Source organism: Mercenaria mercenaria, chromosome 11 (assembly GCF_021730395.1).
Source record: "Mercenaria mercenaria strain notata chromosome 11, MADL_Memer_1, whole genome shotgun sequence".
Lineage (NCBI taxonomy): Eukaryota > Metazoa > Mollusca > Bivalvia > Venerida > Veneridae > Mercenaria > Mercenaria mercenaria.
This window is the reverse complement of record NC_069371.1, coordinates 3,206,670-3,225,048: the sequence shown is the minus strand read 5'-3', so window position 1 is coordinate 3,225,048 and position 18,379 is coordinate 3,206,670. Positions and strand designations below refer to the sequence as shown.

Below are 18,379 nucleotides of genomic sequence, written 5' to 3'. Positions count from 1 at the left end.
CCTATACGTGTCACTAAAAACAAACACGAGGAACATTTTAACCTTATATATGCCAGGACAGACGTTTATAAGTATAGTTTCATACCTAATACACTACGCGATTGGAATTCTCTACCACGCCAACTCATTCAGAGGTACAGAACCTCAGAAAACCAGTGGATTTATTTATTAGTTGTATCAAAAAGTTGGACTAATTTTAAGTTCCCAACACTTGGCGCAGGCGCGGTGAGAAAATGTCGATGAGATGTATCACCGTAAAATATCAAGATCAAGATATTAACAGAATATCTGTAAAAACGACGAAATCTTAGACCTGTTGAAATAAAGCGCCAGATTTATTTCCTGTTCTTCAGCTATATGTCATGCCATTAGAAGCATGACATCTGGTGCCTCACCATTAAAACGTAACCCTGAAAATATTCCTGGTGACAAACACATATTCAGGAAACAGAATGTTTACCAACCTGTCAAATATGCTGAATTCGCAAGTGGTGTGGAAATCCCGCAATACCTCTTCCGTGAAGAGTTTAATAGGGGGACATAACTCTTTATTTCCATAGAAACAAAAAGTAGTCCATTATGGGGAATTGAAGTAAAAATCTAATACATTTGATCCATAAATCTATTTTTTAGCAATAGTGTTGCATTCCAAATACAAATTTCTTTATAATATGAATAGTTTTTAATCTGTATTGCGTTTTGTACTAGTACACATCAGTTTTATCTAGAACTATTTTCCTACGCCAAAAGAGACTGATAACTTGTAAACAATATGGCGGATATGTAGTCTATGCAAAAATTGTGGTCACAAAATTTTTAACAGTTGTCGTTCTACACATAGTTTTTCCCATTTTTCAGATGCCTTATAATCAGACATAAGTATCATTACTTCGCTGCAACATGCCAGCCGTAGAAACGATGAGTAGAGGCCTGGTGGGCCCACATGGTCCGGCAGATACCTCGGGACTTCTGATTGAAACTATGCAACTAGAAGAACCAAGGAAATCTCAGCATGTACCCAACCATGTGCTCGAAACAAGTAACTATCTTACTCAATGTTTTGGTTTATCTTTCTGTAATAATCTTTTACATTTGTAGTGATAGTATGTTTATAGGCCGCTTCCAACAGCCTTGCTGTTGGGTTTACCCTTTAGCAGCGTGGTTAAAGTGTCCATCTACGGATCACGCGGTCTGGGGTTTTGAGCCCCAGTAGGGACCTTGGTATTTTCTCTCCCGGGGTTTATTTTAGATAAATATAAGAACTGTCATAGTACCGACTTGGTCACATTAGGGGAGAAGATGTTTTACATAGCATCATAGGTAGGAGCCGGGGGGCCAGGCCCCCCAATGCTAGGATAGGGGGGGCCGAACTATAGATTGACCCCCCCTGTATTTTGGAAAAGAGATATAACTTGCAGTTCAGTATAACATTTACTTAGTACTATGTATCATATAATTCTTTTCAACCTGATTCTTGATTTGCATTTGGCCTTTCCTTGCATTCTGACTTGTCTCTTACCGTAAGGTGTGTATTGAAACCTGTACGCGGCGAGAATTGTTTGATTACATTTTATAAAAGGAATATGATATTGAGCGCAATTACTACAGTTCCTGTTTGAGCGTCTGCAAAAACGATGTAAGTATTTAGCCTGTTTACGCATGTAAACGTAATGTTATAAAATTTACATTTTTCATTGTCCATTCAAGGGAAATAATATTTCCACAACTTTATATCACAGTTAAACAAATCAGCGCTATTTGATTGTATGTCCAGGGCTTCAACAGAAGAATGTAAAGAAATGGCACACTTGATTATAACAATACATATTTTCCAAAGATCTAAACTGGTCCAAACACATTGACAATATCACTTCCAAAGCAACTTCCACTCTTCGCTTCATACAACGAAATGTCAAAACTGACAATAAAAAGGTCAAAATTGCTGCCTATAACACCTATGTCCGCCCTCAACTTGAGTACTGTTCAAGCGTCTAGCATCCTTGGCAAAAAACCCTCACTAGCAATGTCGAAAATGTCCAAAGGTCAGCTGCTAGGTACGTCATGTACGACTACAGTTACACCAGTAGTGTTACACAAATGCTGAAAACTTTAGAATGGAATACACTCCAATATAGAAGGTTACACAATTCATTAGTAATGTTTTATAAAATAAGGACCGAGACAGTTGCAGTTGACCAATCTCATCTTATTCCAACTAGAAACCTAAATTACTTAATCCCCATATCTCACACTCAGTACTTTTCTAACTCCTACTTCCCAAGCACCATCTGAATCTGGAACTCCCTACCAACTTATGTTAAATCTAGCCCCAGTCTCAGTATCTTTAGAGAGAGGCTGGCGGTAGTCAGTATGTAATTCTATTGCCTCTGTCCCATTTTAACTGTAGCATACTGTCTTTTTTAGCTTTTATTCTTTTAACATTGTAACATATCATTTCTCTGACAGTGCCGCCCAGTGATAGTCGGAAATCGGCGGTTGGGTGAAAGATGTAGATGTAGACCGATTAAGTTACAAGCTGCAGACAGTTCAGCGGCTAGTCGTATGCGTATCATCAGAATAACTCAATGGTTGCTTAAACACAGGGGCTTGAGGGCCCATTTGGCCCCTGGACAAGGCTTTGTCATGAATGCACCCCCCCCCCACACACACACACAGCTGTCGAAAGGTTTGGTCCTCCCAAAGTTAAACTCGCTCCTACGCCTATGTTTTAGGCAGCTGGTTAGCTCAGTCAGTAGGGCACTGGCCCTGTAAGTGAGGGGTCCCCTGTTCAAGCCCCGGACTGACTGCACATTTTTCTCACCCTGTAACATTTGGTGCCCAGCAATGGACCGTGGCATGCTTGCTTGGTCAGTCTTATGACGCATGCAATATTATGTACCTCCGGAACTCGAGGATGAGTTTCCAATTTATGGGTGGTGTATGTAACAGTATGGATTTGGTCATGTTAGGGGTGAAGAATATTGTGTGAGGCTGCCGGTTAGCTCAGTCAGTAGAGCACTCGCCCTGTAAGCGAGGGATCCTGGGTTCGAGCCCTGGACTGACTGCACATTTTTCTCAGCCTGTGACAGAACTCTAAAATAACATATTGATATAACAGACTGAAAATGCCATGATTATGCCAGCTCGGCAGCTATTTCCCGACAAACAAAAGAAAACAGAAATGAACAAAAATGAAGTAAATAACTCACGAGTAGAAATCTTATTTCAGGCCTGACTGCAATGTTGGGCGGTTAAAACCTCCCCCGGTTTTAACCAGCGGTTTTAACCGGTTAAAACCGCCCCGGTCAATACTCCCTGAAGTGGTCAATACCGGTCAATACTGGTCGATTGGACAATACCAGTCAGTTAGTCAATACTGATATATAAACAATTAAATAATGACTGTTTAAGAGCATTTAGGGCTTGATTAAGGAAAATGCAGGCATTATTATTTAGTTAAAGCAACCTAATCAGTACTCCAAAATTGGTCAGAAGTGGTTGACTGGTCAATACTGGCTGAATTTTTTAACATTTTCTGTAAATATATATTATTTTTCTACAAAAATGTCACAATAAGTCGAAACTGCTACTTTAACTGAACTTTAATTTGTAGAAAGTATTTCATAAACTGTAGCAGTAAGTGTTTGATTCACAAGTGATAATCTATTTTTACTGGTATAAATAATTTAATGAAAAATTGCTGTGAACACCTGGACCCTTTCATGGAAGTGGTTTGTGTTTTGAGAGCAGTTGTCACATTGCCTAATTGACAACATGTCTTACAATTTCAGCCCTTTTTTTGTAAATTTGGGGAAGGGTACCAGGTCCCTTTTGGAGGGGAAATTTACCTCGCGAAATCATTGTTTTGAGGAATATATTTGCTGAAAAGTTGTTAAAATCAGGACTGAAAATCAAAACTAATTTCATTTTTTTTGCTTGGGGAATTTTTGGCCAAGGTGGGGAAAAAAGTATACTTTTTAGATTGGGGAATGGGGCCGAATTTCGGCCCTAAAATCAGCATAAAAAAAGGCCTGACAATATACAATAGGTATGTTGCTGGCCTGTTTATCTAGTCACTAATTAGCTGTCATGATCAATAATCCCACAGTATTAATCTCAATGCTTGAACATGGTACTTTATTTTAAAAATAAGTAATGCAATCAAAGTATTCAATTGACCAGTATTGACCACTACATATTCTTATCAGGAATATTGCATAGGACCAAAATTTGAATTTACCAGTACTGCCCATTTCACAGTGGAATTTATAGGAATAAAATCTTTAATCAGTTTAAAAATCAGCCTAACTGTAAAAAGATAATTTAAGCATTGTATAAACTAGTATTGACCAGTCTAGGTATATTGTCTAAAATGGAGCCTGACCAAGAAACATTGCCAAAGACCAAAACTGAATCGACCAGTATTGACCACCATACTTTTTATTGAACAAAACTTTATATTATTCTGATTGCTTTATTATTTTTATATTACTATTACAGTCTGTGCTAATCTGCAAAATTAATGTACATTATATAAAAGTGTTGAATAAACCAGTAATGACCAACCAAGAATAACCCTAGTATTGAATTGACCGGTTTTAACCAGTATTGACCGCCGGCCCGGTCAATACTCATATTGACCGGCTTTTTGCCAACATTGTCTGACCGGGAATTAGCCTTACTCATTTGGCTTATTGGGATCACATATTTTTTGGTCTGATATTTTATAGTTGTCATCCCTCTAAGCCTTACCAATATCTGCATTTTACTGTTAGGAAAACGAAGACATTTAAAAATAAAAGAGGCATAATATACTGGAAAGATTTACTTGCTCTAATGATTAAACATTAATTTAATTTCTATGTAGAAACTTCAAATTTTTATGGGTTGAATGTAACTCATAATTTTAAATAAGAGACTTAAATCTTCGATAAGACAGGTGCAACAAGATATCTACCCTGACACTGGTTTCATTACACAGCAGAATGCAGATGACACTAAAATGCGGAAACAAAAGACAAAATATACGTTATAAAATGTCAGTGAGGCAAGTTTATGCTTAAATGTCAACATAAATTCATTATCAGAGATGAAGGGCCTCCTCTGCCATTCGCCAATGTAGCTAAATGCTACAAATTCAAAGAACTGGCTACAGATTGTTGGAAGTGGCGACAAGAGTTTTATTGAAATGGGGTCAAATTTCATCAATTCAGCTTGGCAGTTTCTCTCAAAAAGTGGCTACAACTTCCTGAGGCCCTGGAGATGTGATCATTACAAATACTTTGTACATGTACCAGAAAATGTTCCCAGCAGATTTCATTGGGGATTTCCTGACAGAAATATGCAGAATAAGTTTGGACATGACGGGGACAGCGACAGTCAAAAGTTATCACTCTGTCCTGAAATGTCCTATTATTTGGACTAACCGGGAATCAAACCCAGGACCTCTCACACCTAAGGCGGACACTACCACGCCGCTATAAAAGCTAGCTTAATAGCAAGGAAGTATAAGCGCACCCTTATACCCTATCCTACTACATACATCCCTTCCATTTTAGAATTCATCGTCAAATTCCAGGAGTTTGAACCTCTGTGGGACGTTCCAAGGTGTCCATTCATATCAACTCATGAGATATTTACATTAGGTGCGAAATGTAACAGACTGAAAATACTTCAGGTCAGCCACCTGACCGGGAATCAAACCCAGCACCTCTCACACCTAAGGCGGACACTCTACCAGACTACCACAACGTTATAAAAGCTAGCTCAATAGCAAGGAAGTATAAGTGCAACCTTATACTTTACCCTTAACTACATTGATAACACTATTAACAGTCTTGACAGTTTAACCAGAGGTCCAGGATTCGAATCAGGTCTGGGCACTGGTGATTTCTGATAGGTTCTTGTGTGTCTTATGCCCTTTAAAGTGGTCTTTGGGAAAGAGAGCTTTGCATGTATTTGTGCTTTACATGAACATATAATCTAGACCCATGATTGGTTTGTATGTCTTTCTGGTAGTTAAGCAAATCCTGTTGGTAGAACTTAACACAATGTAAATTTCATACTGGATTTATGTGTCTAAATTGTTCTGGTTTGGGGATTCTTTGGAATTAAGGGATGCTTACAGCAAATCTCCCCGTAGCCCATATGAATGTGTCTTCGTAGAGAATAGTGCTCAACTGTTTGGAACAAACGCAAGAAATTACTGACCAAGAAAATAGGCAGCACTTGCACTTTAGCGGTCCCCATAATGATAGTTGTTTAGAAATGTCTTAAAAATTAAATACACTGTGTTGGTTTATGAATTTTCAACATCATATTAAAAATTAAAAGTAATAGGGGGTAATACATTCCAAATTTAATCTTACCTTTTTGTTTGCAGAAATATATACGAAGGTGGCCCAGAACTCCATGGTGCTTGCCAAGCCTTCCGTGATACATTTTGGAGGATTTGAGGTGGACAAGAAGCACACTATGTCACTGAGCATTGTAAATGTTTCCACAGAAGTAATCAGAATGCATGTTATACCACCTCAGACAAAATACTTCTACATCAAATATACCAAAAATGTGAGTTATGTTTAATATCAGTCTACTTACAGAGAAATCTTGTTGTTCTAAAAGTTCAGGAGGTTTCATAAAGTTGTTTAAGATCTTTTTCTTTATACCTATGGCTCATTTGATGCCAAAAGAAATAATAAAAATTAAAAAAGAATAAATGAATGATACATTCTATGATTAATGCATGAAATATTTCCATGATTGTTTTTTTTCTTATTTCAGGAAAGATTGGTACCAGGGCTGACGTTAGACTGTACTGTTGAGTTTACCCCTGATGAATGGAGATACTATTATGACTGTATTAGAATTAATTGTCCTGTAAGTAGGATATTTCTCAGTAATATGTGAAAAATATGTCTTATTTTAAACAACTATTCATGCAGGCAATAAAATGCCTGGTCCAGGTTTTAGATCAGCCTCAAAATTCCATCATCAAGTTGAATTTTGAAATTGACCAGTGATCTGATAGTAAATAGAAAAAGTGGAAACTCCACAGGTTGCTCAACACAACAAAAACGAAAATGTTGCAGTAAGCCTTACTGACTAGTCTGTAAAATCTGTTTTATAATCTTGGCACCAGATCAGAATTTTACAGTTTTCTCAAAGTAGTTCATTTATAAGAAACTTTACAAAGATCAAACTTAACAGGAACACTTTTCTGGCAAAGATACAGCTGAAAATTGCTTCATTTTGACATCTTTCAGTTTGTCTTGCCTCTTTTGTTGAACTGTTGGTCTCGATTGCATGTCATGAACCTGATTGTTTGGTAAAGTCAGCAACTTGTTTATCAAGTTTTATATATGGATCCATGGGTTCATGTTTTGTCGATATTTGCAAGCTGATTTTATCAGTACAAAAATGTTCAGGCAGTAATTAAAGCAGCATTTTTTGAATTTGTTCATTATTTTCAGGGGGAAGAAAATCTTGTTATCCCAATACATGCATATCCAGTGATGAGCACAAAAGATTTTCCACAGTTGTTCAATTTTCCTCCAGTACCTGTTGGTCATAAGTATGTTTGTTACTCTTGATCATAATTTTTTTCCCCATCAATATAAGGGAAATAATCAGCATTCAGACTAGATTATTTGTAATGGTTTGTTTATTTGCTTGTAATCTTACTAAGATATGCTGAGCCATGTTGATACTTTTATAAAAATAACCTGATGTTTTTGCTTTACTAAAATATCCTGAATGTATTCTATTATGTGAACAGAAATAAAGTTTATGAAGGTGCTTAGGATTGTATATATTTCAACATTTTATAGATTTAAATAATGAATGTGTCTTTATCTGTGATTCAAAATATAAAGTGAAGGCCATGTTGTGTGTGTTGGTTTCTCAGTTTACTTATAACCATCACCATTTATGTCGATAGATGACTCTTTCAGAAGAATGTCAGTAATCTTAGGTTTCAGAGGCAAGTATAAGATACAGAAAAAGTTTCAGCTGGAGAAACTTTCCTGTATCATCTTGCATTTCAGGTTAAACATGGAAAGCACCTATTCACAGTACACTTATCCAAAAGAATGTTAGTAGTTATTGTTGGAGAAGTGGCAGTTCTGACTTGCTTCCAATGGCTTCATAGTCTGACATCTTAGAATTTGCTCACAGATCTGCTACCACAGTGGTATGTTTGTAAATACATGCTAATATGTTACAGAATGACCAAAGTATTCCCATTGCGATGTGAAGCACCAATAGATTTTGAGTACCAGCTTACCTATCTACAGCCACATCAAGCATTCTCTGTTCATCCTATGTCAGGTAAATCACATATTTAGTGGCAATGTATAATACTCAAATGAATACTCATCCTTTCAAAAATAATATCAGAATGATATCTGTATTATTCAAACCAGTAGAGTTCTTGGCATTGTAAAATGATATCTTTTACCTTGATCACATTAGCACAAAGTAACTAGGCCATATTTTCTTCCTGATCTTAATGAAACTTAGTCAAAATGTTTGTCTAAACCAAATGTAGGTCAGCTTTGAAATTTTTTTGTTATCTATAGTAAAAACAGTAAAACTTTATATCTAATCACCAATGAATTGCCTAGACTATTTAGCATCTTGGACAACTGAATGTAAAATTTCATGATTTGGCATTATCCGTTTTGTTCATTCCATAAATAGAGGGGACTATAATTGGATAATGCCATAAGATAAAGTGATACTGCTTCATTTTATTTACAGATTTGCAGAAACATTTATATATACTTAAGTCCATGGTATGTTTTTTTTGTAGGTATTATTCCAGCCAATGGGGAGACAGAGGTTTCTGTGACATTCTGTCCCATAGAGTTCCACACAGCATACATGAGAGTACAGTTGGTTATATCACAGTTCAACTCGAGTCCCATTGTGTGTACATTTACTGGTACATCTGTGCCAGGCTTGCTCAAGTAGGTTACTAAACTAATTTTTAGATTGTGGTACATGCAACTGAAATCAAATATTTGTAAAAGTTTATTAATATTACCAAAAATATCAAAATATGCCACCTTGACTTTCAAACTCATTACTCTAGACTTTTATTATTATACGCCCGAAGGGACGTATTACGTTGTGATGCCGGTGTCTGTCTGTCTGTCTGTCCGTCCGTTAGCAATTTCGTGTCCGCTCTTTAACTCTTGAACCCCTTGAAGGATGTTAAAGAAACTTGGCACAAATGTTCACCACACAGAGACGACGTGCAGAGCGCTTGTTTCGGATGACTAGCTTCAAGGTCAAGGACACACGTAGGGGTCAAAGGTCATATGAGTGTGCTTCGTGTCCGTTCTGTAACTCTTGAACTGCTTGAAGGATTTCAAAGAAACCTGACACAAATGTTCACCACACTGAGACGACGTGCAGAGCGCTTGTTTCGGATGACTAGCTTTAAGGTCAAGGTCACTTTTAGGAGTTAAAGGTCATATATGACTTTGCTGTGTCTGCTCAGTAACTCTTGAACTGCTTGAAGGATTTCAAAGAAACTTGGCACAAATGTTCACCACACTGAGACGACGTGCAGAGCGCTTGTTTCGGATGACTAGCTTCCAGGTCAAGGTCACACTAAGGAGTGAAAGGTTATATATGACTGCTGTGTTTGCTCTGTACCTCTTGAACTGCATGAAGGATTTCAAAGAAACTTGGCACAAATGTTCACCACACTGAGGCGACATGCGGAGTGCATGTTTTGGATGACTCGCTTCAAGGTCAAGGTCACACTTAGGGTTCAAAGGTCATATATGACTGCTTTGTGTATATTGCTCTGCATTGCAGTGCTCTTGTTTTTATTTGGCAGATCCCATTTTTGTTCTCTTACAATAATTTATTTTGTATTACCTCCCTTTTTTGTTACTATAAATAGCTTTTTTTGAAACTTTTTTATTATTGGCCGTAGGGAAAAACCGAGACCACTTTTCTGTGGTACAACATTTTTAGATGTATTTTGACATAACTTTACCTGGTAAGAATTTTTTTGTGGACTTAGAAATTTTTTTGGAATTTCTTCTTTTTGTTGTTCCTGTCCTTTGGGCTTCAACAGTCAAGTTTTTTAAATTTTGCTCCCATCCTCTGGTGTAACCCTTCGGGCGTATATTGCCCCGCTTGGCAGCGCTCTTGGTAAGTTATAATTTAAGATTGACTGTTTGAAATTTGCAAATAGTAGAGCCTAAATTGTCATGTTTTTGCATGTTATGGTGTTCATGCCCATTTGGCAAAATATTGCAGATTGTTTCAAGTAGTCAATGCTTTATTAGATGACACTTGTTCTAAATAAAATTATAGAACTGTATAAGTAAAAATGATCTAATATATGTATTGTAATGTACTCATGTAATCTGTAAAATTGTTCTACAGATTTTATAAATACAAATGTAATTAAGGATAGTATTTTGTGCCAGAAAAGTTGAGAATTTACTTTTTGCCCAGAACGACTTGTTTTACCAGAAAGGTATTGTTTATTATTACAACTTGATTGAAAACAGAACTTATTTTTATTATTGATAATTTGCGTTCAATTTCAGAGACGAGACATTAAATCACTACTCCTTCCAGTATGATGAAGGATCTATAGAGTCAGTCCTAGATCCACGCAGTTTAACACCAGTAGAAAGAGCAAGAAGAAAAAAGAAAAAGATTGCCCTTCCACCACCCACTAATGTCAAACAGGTATGTTCTCTTTAGTTAGTTAATGATGAAACTAAGTTGTAAATAGGTCTTGAATTTTACAACTTCAATTTTGAAAATCTGATCACTTGCCCCACTCCTGTGTGAGGTCAAGCCCTGCTTGTGTCATCAAGTAAGTGGCTCTATCCATGTACTTGTGCCTGGAGTGGCATCTGTGATCTTCATCCACAAAGCAAGAATCAGGCTGTAAGACCTTCGCACTCAGTTACTGCAATTTAAAACTAAATGAAACTTTGATTATCCTGAATGATGGAATTTTTACTGAGGAAAGAACTTGTAATATCTTGAATGAGATTATTACATGTGACCCACTTGACCACCACAACTGTCCACAAGGTTCAGATAAAATACATTTGTTTAATTTTCATGTTATGATATATGTTTTTCTTTGATATTCTGTCATGTACATTTGTAGCTTGAACATACAGTTAAACTTGTATAATGAAACCTATGTCAGGTAGAGCAGAAATTTGGGTCATAGATTTAGATATGCTTCAAGTGTTTAAATCAGAAATTAAACTTGAGGTCTTTGGAGTCATTGGGTTTTTACAAATTTTACCCATTTTCAAATTATATTTCCATTAAACAATTCTTCAGAGACAAAGATTTTAAATGGTCAAACATTGTTCTCCTCCAACTGTTCTTGTTTTTACAACTTGTCCAAATAGGTTGTGTGACATATATATTTCATTTTAAAAACATGTGAAAACTTTAATTTCCTTCCTTATTGTTTACAAAAGACCAAAATAGCATGCTGAAGTATGATTGTCATTAATGTACAAGTAAAAAATGTTTCTATTGTTGCAGGAAGTTGAGTATCAGGGTGTCAAATTTCCGGCCGATCTAAACAATCCTTACGCTGTGTCCCAGGTCCTGAACCAGGAACCAGGCAAATTGAGAGCTAAGGATCTTAGAGATGGTAAGCAAACAGCAAAAGTTAGAAGCCTTGGTACAGTGTTATATAAAACAGTATGGAAATAGTCTTAAAACTTAAGCATCTTATTAGTAAATCACTAGCAGAGTCTTTAGTTGCTGAAATGTGACACAGATACTCTAAAACTTATGGAGAAGAAAACAAATAGGTGTGGTATTTTGTGAACTTTTATTGTAAAATGTATTTCCACATTATAAGTCTGTTATTAGCTCACCTGTCACATAGTGACAAGATGAGCTTTTGTGATCACGCAGCGTCCGTCGTCCGTCGTCTGTGCGTCCGTCCGTCCGTCCGTAAACTTTTGCTTGTGACCACTCTAGAGGTCACATTTTTCGTGGGATCTTTATAAAAGTTGGTCAGAATGTTCATCTTGAGGATATCTAGGTCAAGTTCGAAACTGAGTCAGGTGCCATCAAAAACTAGGTCAGTAGGTCTAAAAATAGAAAAACCTTGTGACCTCTCTAGAGGCCATATATTTCAAAAGATCTTCATGAAAATTTGTCAGAATGTTGACCTTGATGATATCTAGGCCAAGTTCGAAACTGGGTCACATGCCATCAAAAACTAGGTCAGTAGGTCTAAAAATAGAAAAACCTTGTGACCTCTCTAGAGGCCATATTTTTCATGGGATCTTCATGTATATTGGTCAGAATGTTCACCTTGATGATATCTAGGTCAAGTTTGAAACTGGGTCAAGTGGGGCCAAAAACTAGGTCATTAGGTCTAAAAATAGAAAAACCTTGTGACCTCTCTAGAGGCCATATTTCTCAATGGATCTTCATGAAAATTGGTCAGAATGTTCACCTTGATGATATCTAGGTCAAGTTCAAAACTGGGTCACGTGGGTTTAAAAACTAGGTCAGTAGATCTAAAAATAGAAAAACCTTGTGACCTCTCAAGAGGCCATATTTTACATGAGATTTTCAAGAATATTGGTCAGAATGTTCACCTTGATGATATCTAGGTCAAGTTCGAAACTGGGTCACGTGGGGTCAAAAACTAGGTCAGTAGGTCTAAAAATAGAAAAACCTTGTGACCTCTCTAGAGGCCATATTTTTCAATGGATCTTCATGAAAATTGGTCAGAATGTTCACCTTGATGATATCTAGGTCAAGTTCGAAACTGGGTCACGTGCGGTCAAAAACTAGGTCAGTTGGTCTAAAAGTAGAAAAACCTTGTGACCTCTCTAGAGGCCATATTTTTCAATGGATCTTCATGAAAATTGGTCAGAATGTTTACCTTGATGATATCTAGGTCAAGTTCGAAACTGGGTCACGTGGGGTTAAAAACTAGGTCAGTAGATCTAAAAATAGAAAAAATTTGTGACCTCTCTAGAGGCCATATTTTTCACGAGATCTTCATGAATATTGGTCAGAATGTTCACCTTGATGATATCTAGGTCAAGTTCAAAACAGGGTCACGTGGGATCAAAAACTAGGTCAGTAGGTCTAAAAATAGAAAAACCTTGTGACCTCTCTAGAGGCCATATTTCTCAATGGATCTTCATGAAAATGGGTGAGAATGTTCAGCTTGATGATATCTAGGTCAGATTCTTAACTGGGTCATGTGTGGTCAAAAACTAGGTCAGTAGGTTGAAAAATAGAAAAACCTTGTGACCTCTCTGGAGGCCATATTTTTCAAGAGATCTTCATGAAAATTGGTGAGAATGTTCACCTTGATGATATCTAGGTCAAGTTTGAAAGTGGGTCACGTGCCTTCAAAAACTAGGTCATTAGGTCAAATAATAGAAAAGCCTTGTGACCGCTCTAGAGGCCATATTTTTCAATGGATCTTCATGAAAATTGGTCAGAACTTTTTATCTTGATGATATCTAGGTCACATGTGCTCAAAAACTAGGTCACTGTGTCAAATAATAGAAATAACGATGTCATACTCAGTTCAACACTGGGTCAAGTGGGGATAGGTGAGCGATTCAGGACCATCATGGTCCTCTTGTTTTTTTTTAAAACTGTGAAGAAAATTACTTGCTTAAATTTTTCAAACAAATGCATTCAAGAAGGAGTGGAATTATTCACTTCACCCATTTTGGCATCATATAGACATATAGAGTCGGAAATTTAGATTTGGCAAATTTTTTTATTATTGATTTTTACTGATGAGATTATGCTCACCAGAAGGAGGAAATATTGTTTTCTAAGAACCAGAGCAAACAACATAATGTTTCTGTTATTTAGAGTCAAATACTGTGAAATGATTGATATTCATTGGGAACTAATTTTCACGGAAGCGTGAATCCACAAAAGTTAAAACCAACAAACAAGCAAAATTCCCATTAATGTTATTAACAGATTTTGAAATCCTTAAATTCATATCTCCAAGAAATTGCCATTCTGGTCCAAACTTCAAAATGAACTAAACGGTGTTACAATACCGGAAGTCTGTTTGCAGTAACAGTAGAGTAGTTGTAGAGCATCCACTTTGAGTGCAGCTGAGGTAGTAGGTTGTTCCCCAGCTATGTCATACCAAAGGCATGAAAAATAGTACAAGTAGCTCCATTGCCTGGCACTCAGTCTTTAAAGGGAAACTGGCTTCTTTTCTCTTACACCCTGAAGGCAATAGATTCTATCTGGAATGATGTATTGAGAGTGATTAATATACGTTACAGGAATTGCTTCACAATCAACCTAAAATAAATCATTACGAAACTAAACTCATTACGTGCATGTCGTTTGATTTTTACAGGTAATTATTAAACATAGAATAGAACAAATTTGATAACTTGTATTTTAAATCTATAGTCTATTATCACAAGTCCTGTTTATACAAGATCTACTTTGTTTTTATGTGATCTGTGTTTATTTCAGTTGTTGTCACAAAGGATTCAAAGCCAAAAGCTGCCACAAGACAAATGAAGGTAATAATTGAATAAACAAGGCCTTTGCATGGTATATCAGCTAATATACAACAGTTAAGATGTCCATCACCTTCTAATGAATCTGATGCCGAGCAGAAAAATTGACATTTCAGTGGGCTTTTACTAGTCAGCTTGTCAAGCCCGTTTTTTTTACAGTGAACAACATAAGCTTGAATTCTTTCATTCAACTTACAAAAAATTGGAGCCATGATAAAATTAAATAATCCATGAAGAGAAAATATCAGATATCTGGTGTGCATATTTCTTTTCAAACTTGACGTTATTGGCTGAAATTTCATCCATTTCAAATTGTGGCCTCAAAATTTTGAAATTTGTTCACACTATGTGTTGTGGTTGCTCAACAAAACCTAAGTTAACCCTAAATCAACACAGAAATTTGAAGAACAGAAGTATGAAAATTTTATTTATCCTGTACAAAATGTAGGTAATCTGTCCTCATCATTACTGAGAAGAAAGATCCTCCAAAAGAAGACAGATGTTTTCTATCCCATTAGACAAAGTTTTAGTAAATAACCTGTTGAGAGAAACAACCTCTGTACAACAACTGAGTGTCAGTGTTCACTGTGGAGAGATTGAAGGATGTCATTCTATTGTTATATAATTATTTAACTAAACCTCAAAAATGCTGTTTTACAGGAAGCAAAATTTGAGCACCAAGTGAGGCAAAATGTGTACGAGGAACGTCAAAATCAGCTGAGATGGCAGTCAAAGCTTGGAGATGAGCAGATCAGTACAGAAGACAGAGCAAAAATACTCTCAGAGAGAAACAAGTCCTGGAATATATACAAGGTAGGTACTCCAGATACTGTAATAGTGTAATAAACCTAGAATTGTGTTATAGGAATAAACCACTTGCTCTGTATAAGGTCTAAAATATTTCAAGTTTTTTTTTTTTTGGAAAATATTGTTTGGTCAAACATTTACAATTCTAGGCTAACTTAAGTCAATGTTTTTGCACATTTCAAAATTCTTTCACTACTTTTAATAACCATAGTCATATGGTCCACAATAATGAATGGAATGGAAGGCCTTGCTAAATCATTCTTGTTTTATATACATGTTACTGCAACATCTTTTTGATCCACCTTTTCCATAACACTGTTTTCTCCTGATTTCTCTTTAAACGTTTGACAATGCCATTGAAATTTGAATAATTTAAACCTGTAAAGGTGATAATTAAAACTTTTCAAATTTTTGAAGTATCTTGATTGGTTTTGAATTTATCACAAAAAATATTCATGGGGGACTAAATTTTCATTGATTTTGCATTTTAGTGAAGCCATATAATCCATACATACAAGTAAAATTCCTGTTCATAATATGTTCTTAATCTGGTATCCTTCAATTCATTCAGAGGAAATAGCAGGTTTGGCCAAAAACACAAAATGTCTTACCTACAAAATTAAATGATATAAATTTCAGCTATATATTTTTAACACCAAATATTCGTATACTGGTAAATTCAATTTTGACTTTATATGTGAATGGAGTAGTAAAAGGCTTTCAGGATATCTTATTGTAGTATAAAATGAACATTTTCATACAAAACGTTTGTTGAATTTCTAAAAACTTTTATTCCAAAGTTATGATTTGGGTGAATTTTATATTCAGGAAAAATACATTCTTGACACTAAAAATTGTCTTTTATAAAGATACTTTAAAATTTTGAAAAGATTCAACTATCATCCTTTGAGACCTTTAGAATGATTTATAATTCATATATGAAACGTATAAAGCATATCCACAACTTGGTGGACTAAACAGGAGGAATTTTTCTACAACAGAAATGAACAATAGCCTCCTGTGCAATTTCACAAGATGGAATTTTAAGTTATCACTATATTTGTATAATAACATCCTGTGTTTTCAGTATAAGCGGTGTGGGGAGCCAGTTGAGGATGAAGAATATGGTCGAGAGTGTACAAAGTGTACGTTTAAACGTACAATGAGAGGCAAAGATAGCTTACCTCCGCAGACGGCACAGTTTGATAAATATACAAATGATATGTGGCACGTACGACACAGCACACTCAGCAGATTTGCACAAGCTGCTAGAAAGGTCTGTAGTTTAGTTTTATCATATTTGTCTTGTGTTAATTTAACACAATTATAACAAGCTTGTAACCTTTTTCCTGGACTTTAACTAGATTGTGTCCGTAAAGAGTTTCTGTAAAAGCTTATTAGTTTACTACTCGATCCCTTGCTTTTGTAACATATATTGTAATCACATGCTATTTGTTGAAAAAAATATTGTTTAAACCAACCAGATTGTGTGGAATGTGTTTTAAATCCTCACTGAATACAGTTAAGTTATGACAGTGGCCAACATCGCTCACTTTGCATCTCTTGCCCCTTAATGTCTTCCTTTTTTGGTGAATTTTGTTTTATTTTTGTCACAGGTAATTGTCCGTCAACGAGCTGCAAACAAACTGAAATCACTTAAAAAGATGATAGAGGACTGGCATCGGCGAAAGTTTGCCACAGAAAATCTAACAGGTAAAACATTAGTTTTGCATATTAGAATCTATTTACCAATCATTACACATGTCTTTATTCAAAGATATGTTATTTCTGTATATTGTAACTCATCAATTTTCATTGTCTAATAAACTATATATTATTCTGATATTTGAAATCACTGTCATACTTTGAGAAAAAACACTACCGTGCTACCAGACTTTTATAAAATTGTTATATCAAGTTGCATTTCTAAGATTTATAGTTTTAGCTCAACTATTCAAAGAATAGTTTAGCTATTCTACTTACCCTGGCGTCGGCATCGGCGTCACACCTTGGTTAAAGTTTGCATGCAAGTACGTATGGCTATCATTCAAAGGCATATAGCTTTGAAACTTACTTTTTCTTTTTCTAGGTCATTTACCAACCTCATTGGGTCAAGCCCTATAACTCTGACATATATTGTGGCTAAATGATGCCCCCCTTTGGACTAAGAAAATCCTGGTTAAAGTTTTACATGCATGTTACTACCTCCAAAACTAATGCAGATATTGAATTGAAACTTCACATGTGTCTTTGGGGTTATTAAACTAGTTGATAGCATCAAGTCCAATAACTCTGACTTGAGTTTTGGCCCAATTATGCCCTCTTTTGGACTTAGAAAATCCTGGTTAATGTTTTGCATGCAAGTACATATAGCTATTACTTTCTTTAGCATATAGCTCCGAAACTTATTGTTTCTTTTCTAGGTCAGTTACCAACCTCACTGAGTCAAGTCTCATAGCTCTGTATTTTGGGCAAATTATGCCCCCTTTTGGATTTAGAAAATCCTGGTTAAAGTTTTGCTTGTAAGTTACTATCTCCAAATTAAATGCAGATATTAAAGTTAAACTTCATATGTGTCTTTTGGGTTATAAAACTAAGTTATAGCATCAAGTCCCATAACTCTAATTATGTCCCCTTTTGAACTTAAGACTTGTAGTTAAAGTTTTGCATGCAAGTACTATCTCCAAAACTAATGCAGATACTGGATTGAAACTCTATAGATATTTTAACTTTTACGGTAATATTCCTGCTTCTGGGACAACAGTTCAAATAGTCAAGCATTGGCTGTCTTACGGACAGCTCTTGTTGTTTAAAGTCGTTCCATTAGTTTTGCGTTACTAAGCATTTAAATTTGTTATTAATTAATGAATGAATTACCAGTAAAAAAAATATATTTGAGCAATATGTTCAATACTGTCAAACCTGTGTGAGAAACCACCTGACTCAAAAGATGACTTTGTATACAAGTTTGACTGAACTCTGTAATAGAAAAAAATGCCAGCCAGCTACTAATCTGTGAACAATTTATT

At 35.7% G+C, this 18,379-nt stretch overlaps 2 protein-coding genes across 2 annotated transcripts in view; one reads left to right on the top strand and one right to left on the bottom strand.

The window, feature by feature from the left end:
• The window catches only part of LOC123532148 (DNA mismatch repair protein Mlh1-like), a 260,143-nt gene extending 259,536 nt beyond the window's left edge, over positions 1–607 (bottom strand). Inside the window, exon 1 of the mRNA XM_053518364.1 lies at positions 465–607. The gene's annotated coding sequence lies outside the window, so the exon portion shown is untranslated. The remainder of the gene's footprint in view (positions 1–464) is intronic.
• A 136-nt stretch (positions 608–743) lies between these two features.
• LOC123532147 (cilia- and flagella-associated protein 221-like) overlaps positions 744–18,379 on the top strand; it is a 31,860-nt gene continuing 14,224 nt past the window's right edge. The window contains exons 1-12 of the mRNA XM_053518363.1: positions 744–1,039; positions 6,383–6,570; positions 6,784–6,879; positions 7,473–7,573; positions 8,225–8,328; positions 8,813–8,969; positions 10,575–10,719; positions 11,545–11,656; positions 14,497–14,546; positions 15,204–15,356; positions 16,438–16,626; positions 16,967–17,063. Coding sequence (XP_053374338.1) covers positions 901–1,039; positions 6,383–6,570; positions 6,784–6,879; positions 7,473–7,573; positions 8,225–8,328; positions 8,813–8,969; positions 10,575–10,719; positions 11,545–11,656; positions 14,497–14,546; positions 15,204–15,356; positions 16,438–16,626; positions 16,967–17,063 — 1,531 coding nt within the window. The 5' untranslated portion in view covers positions 744–900. The remainder of the gene's footprint in view (positions 1,040–6,382; positions 6,571–6,783; positions 6,880–7,472; positions 7,574–8,224; positions 8,329–8,812; positions 8,970–10,574; positions 10,720–11,544; positions 11,657–14,496; positions 14,547–15,203; positions 15,357–16,437; positions 16,627–16,966; positions 17,064–18,379) is intronic.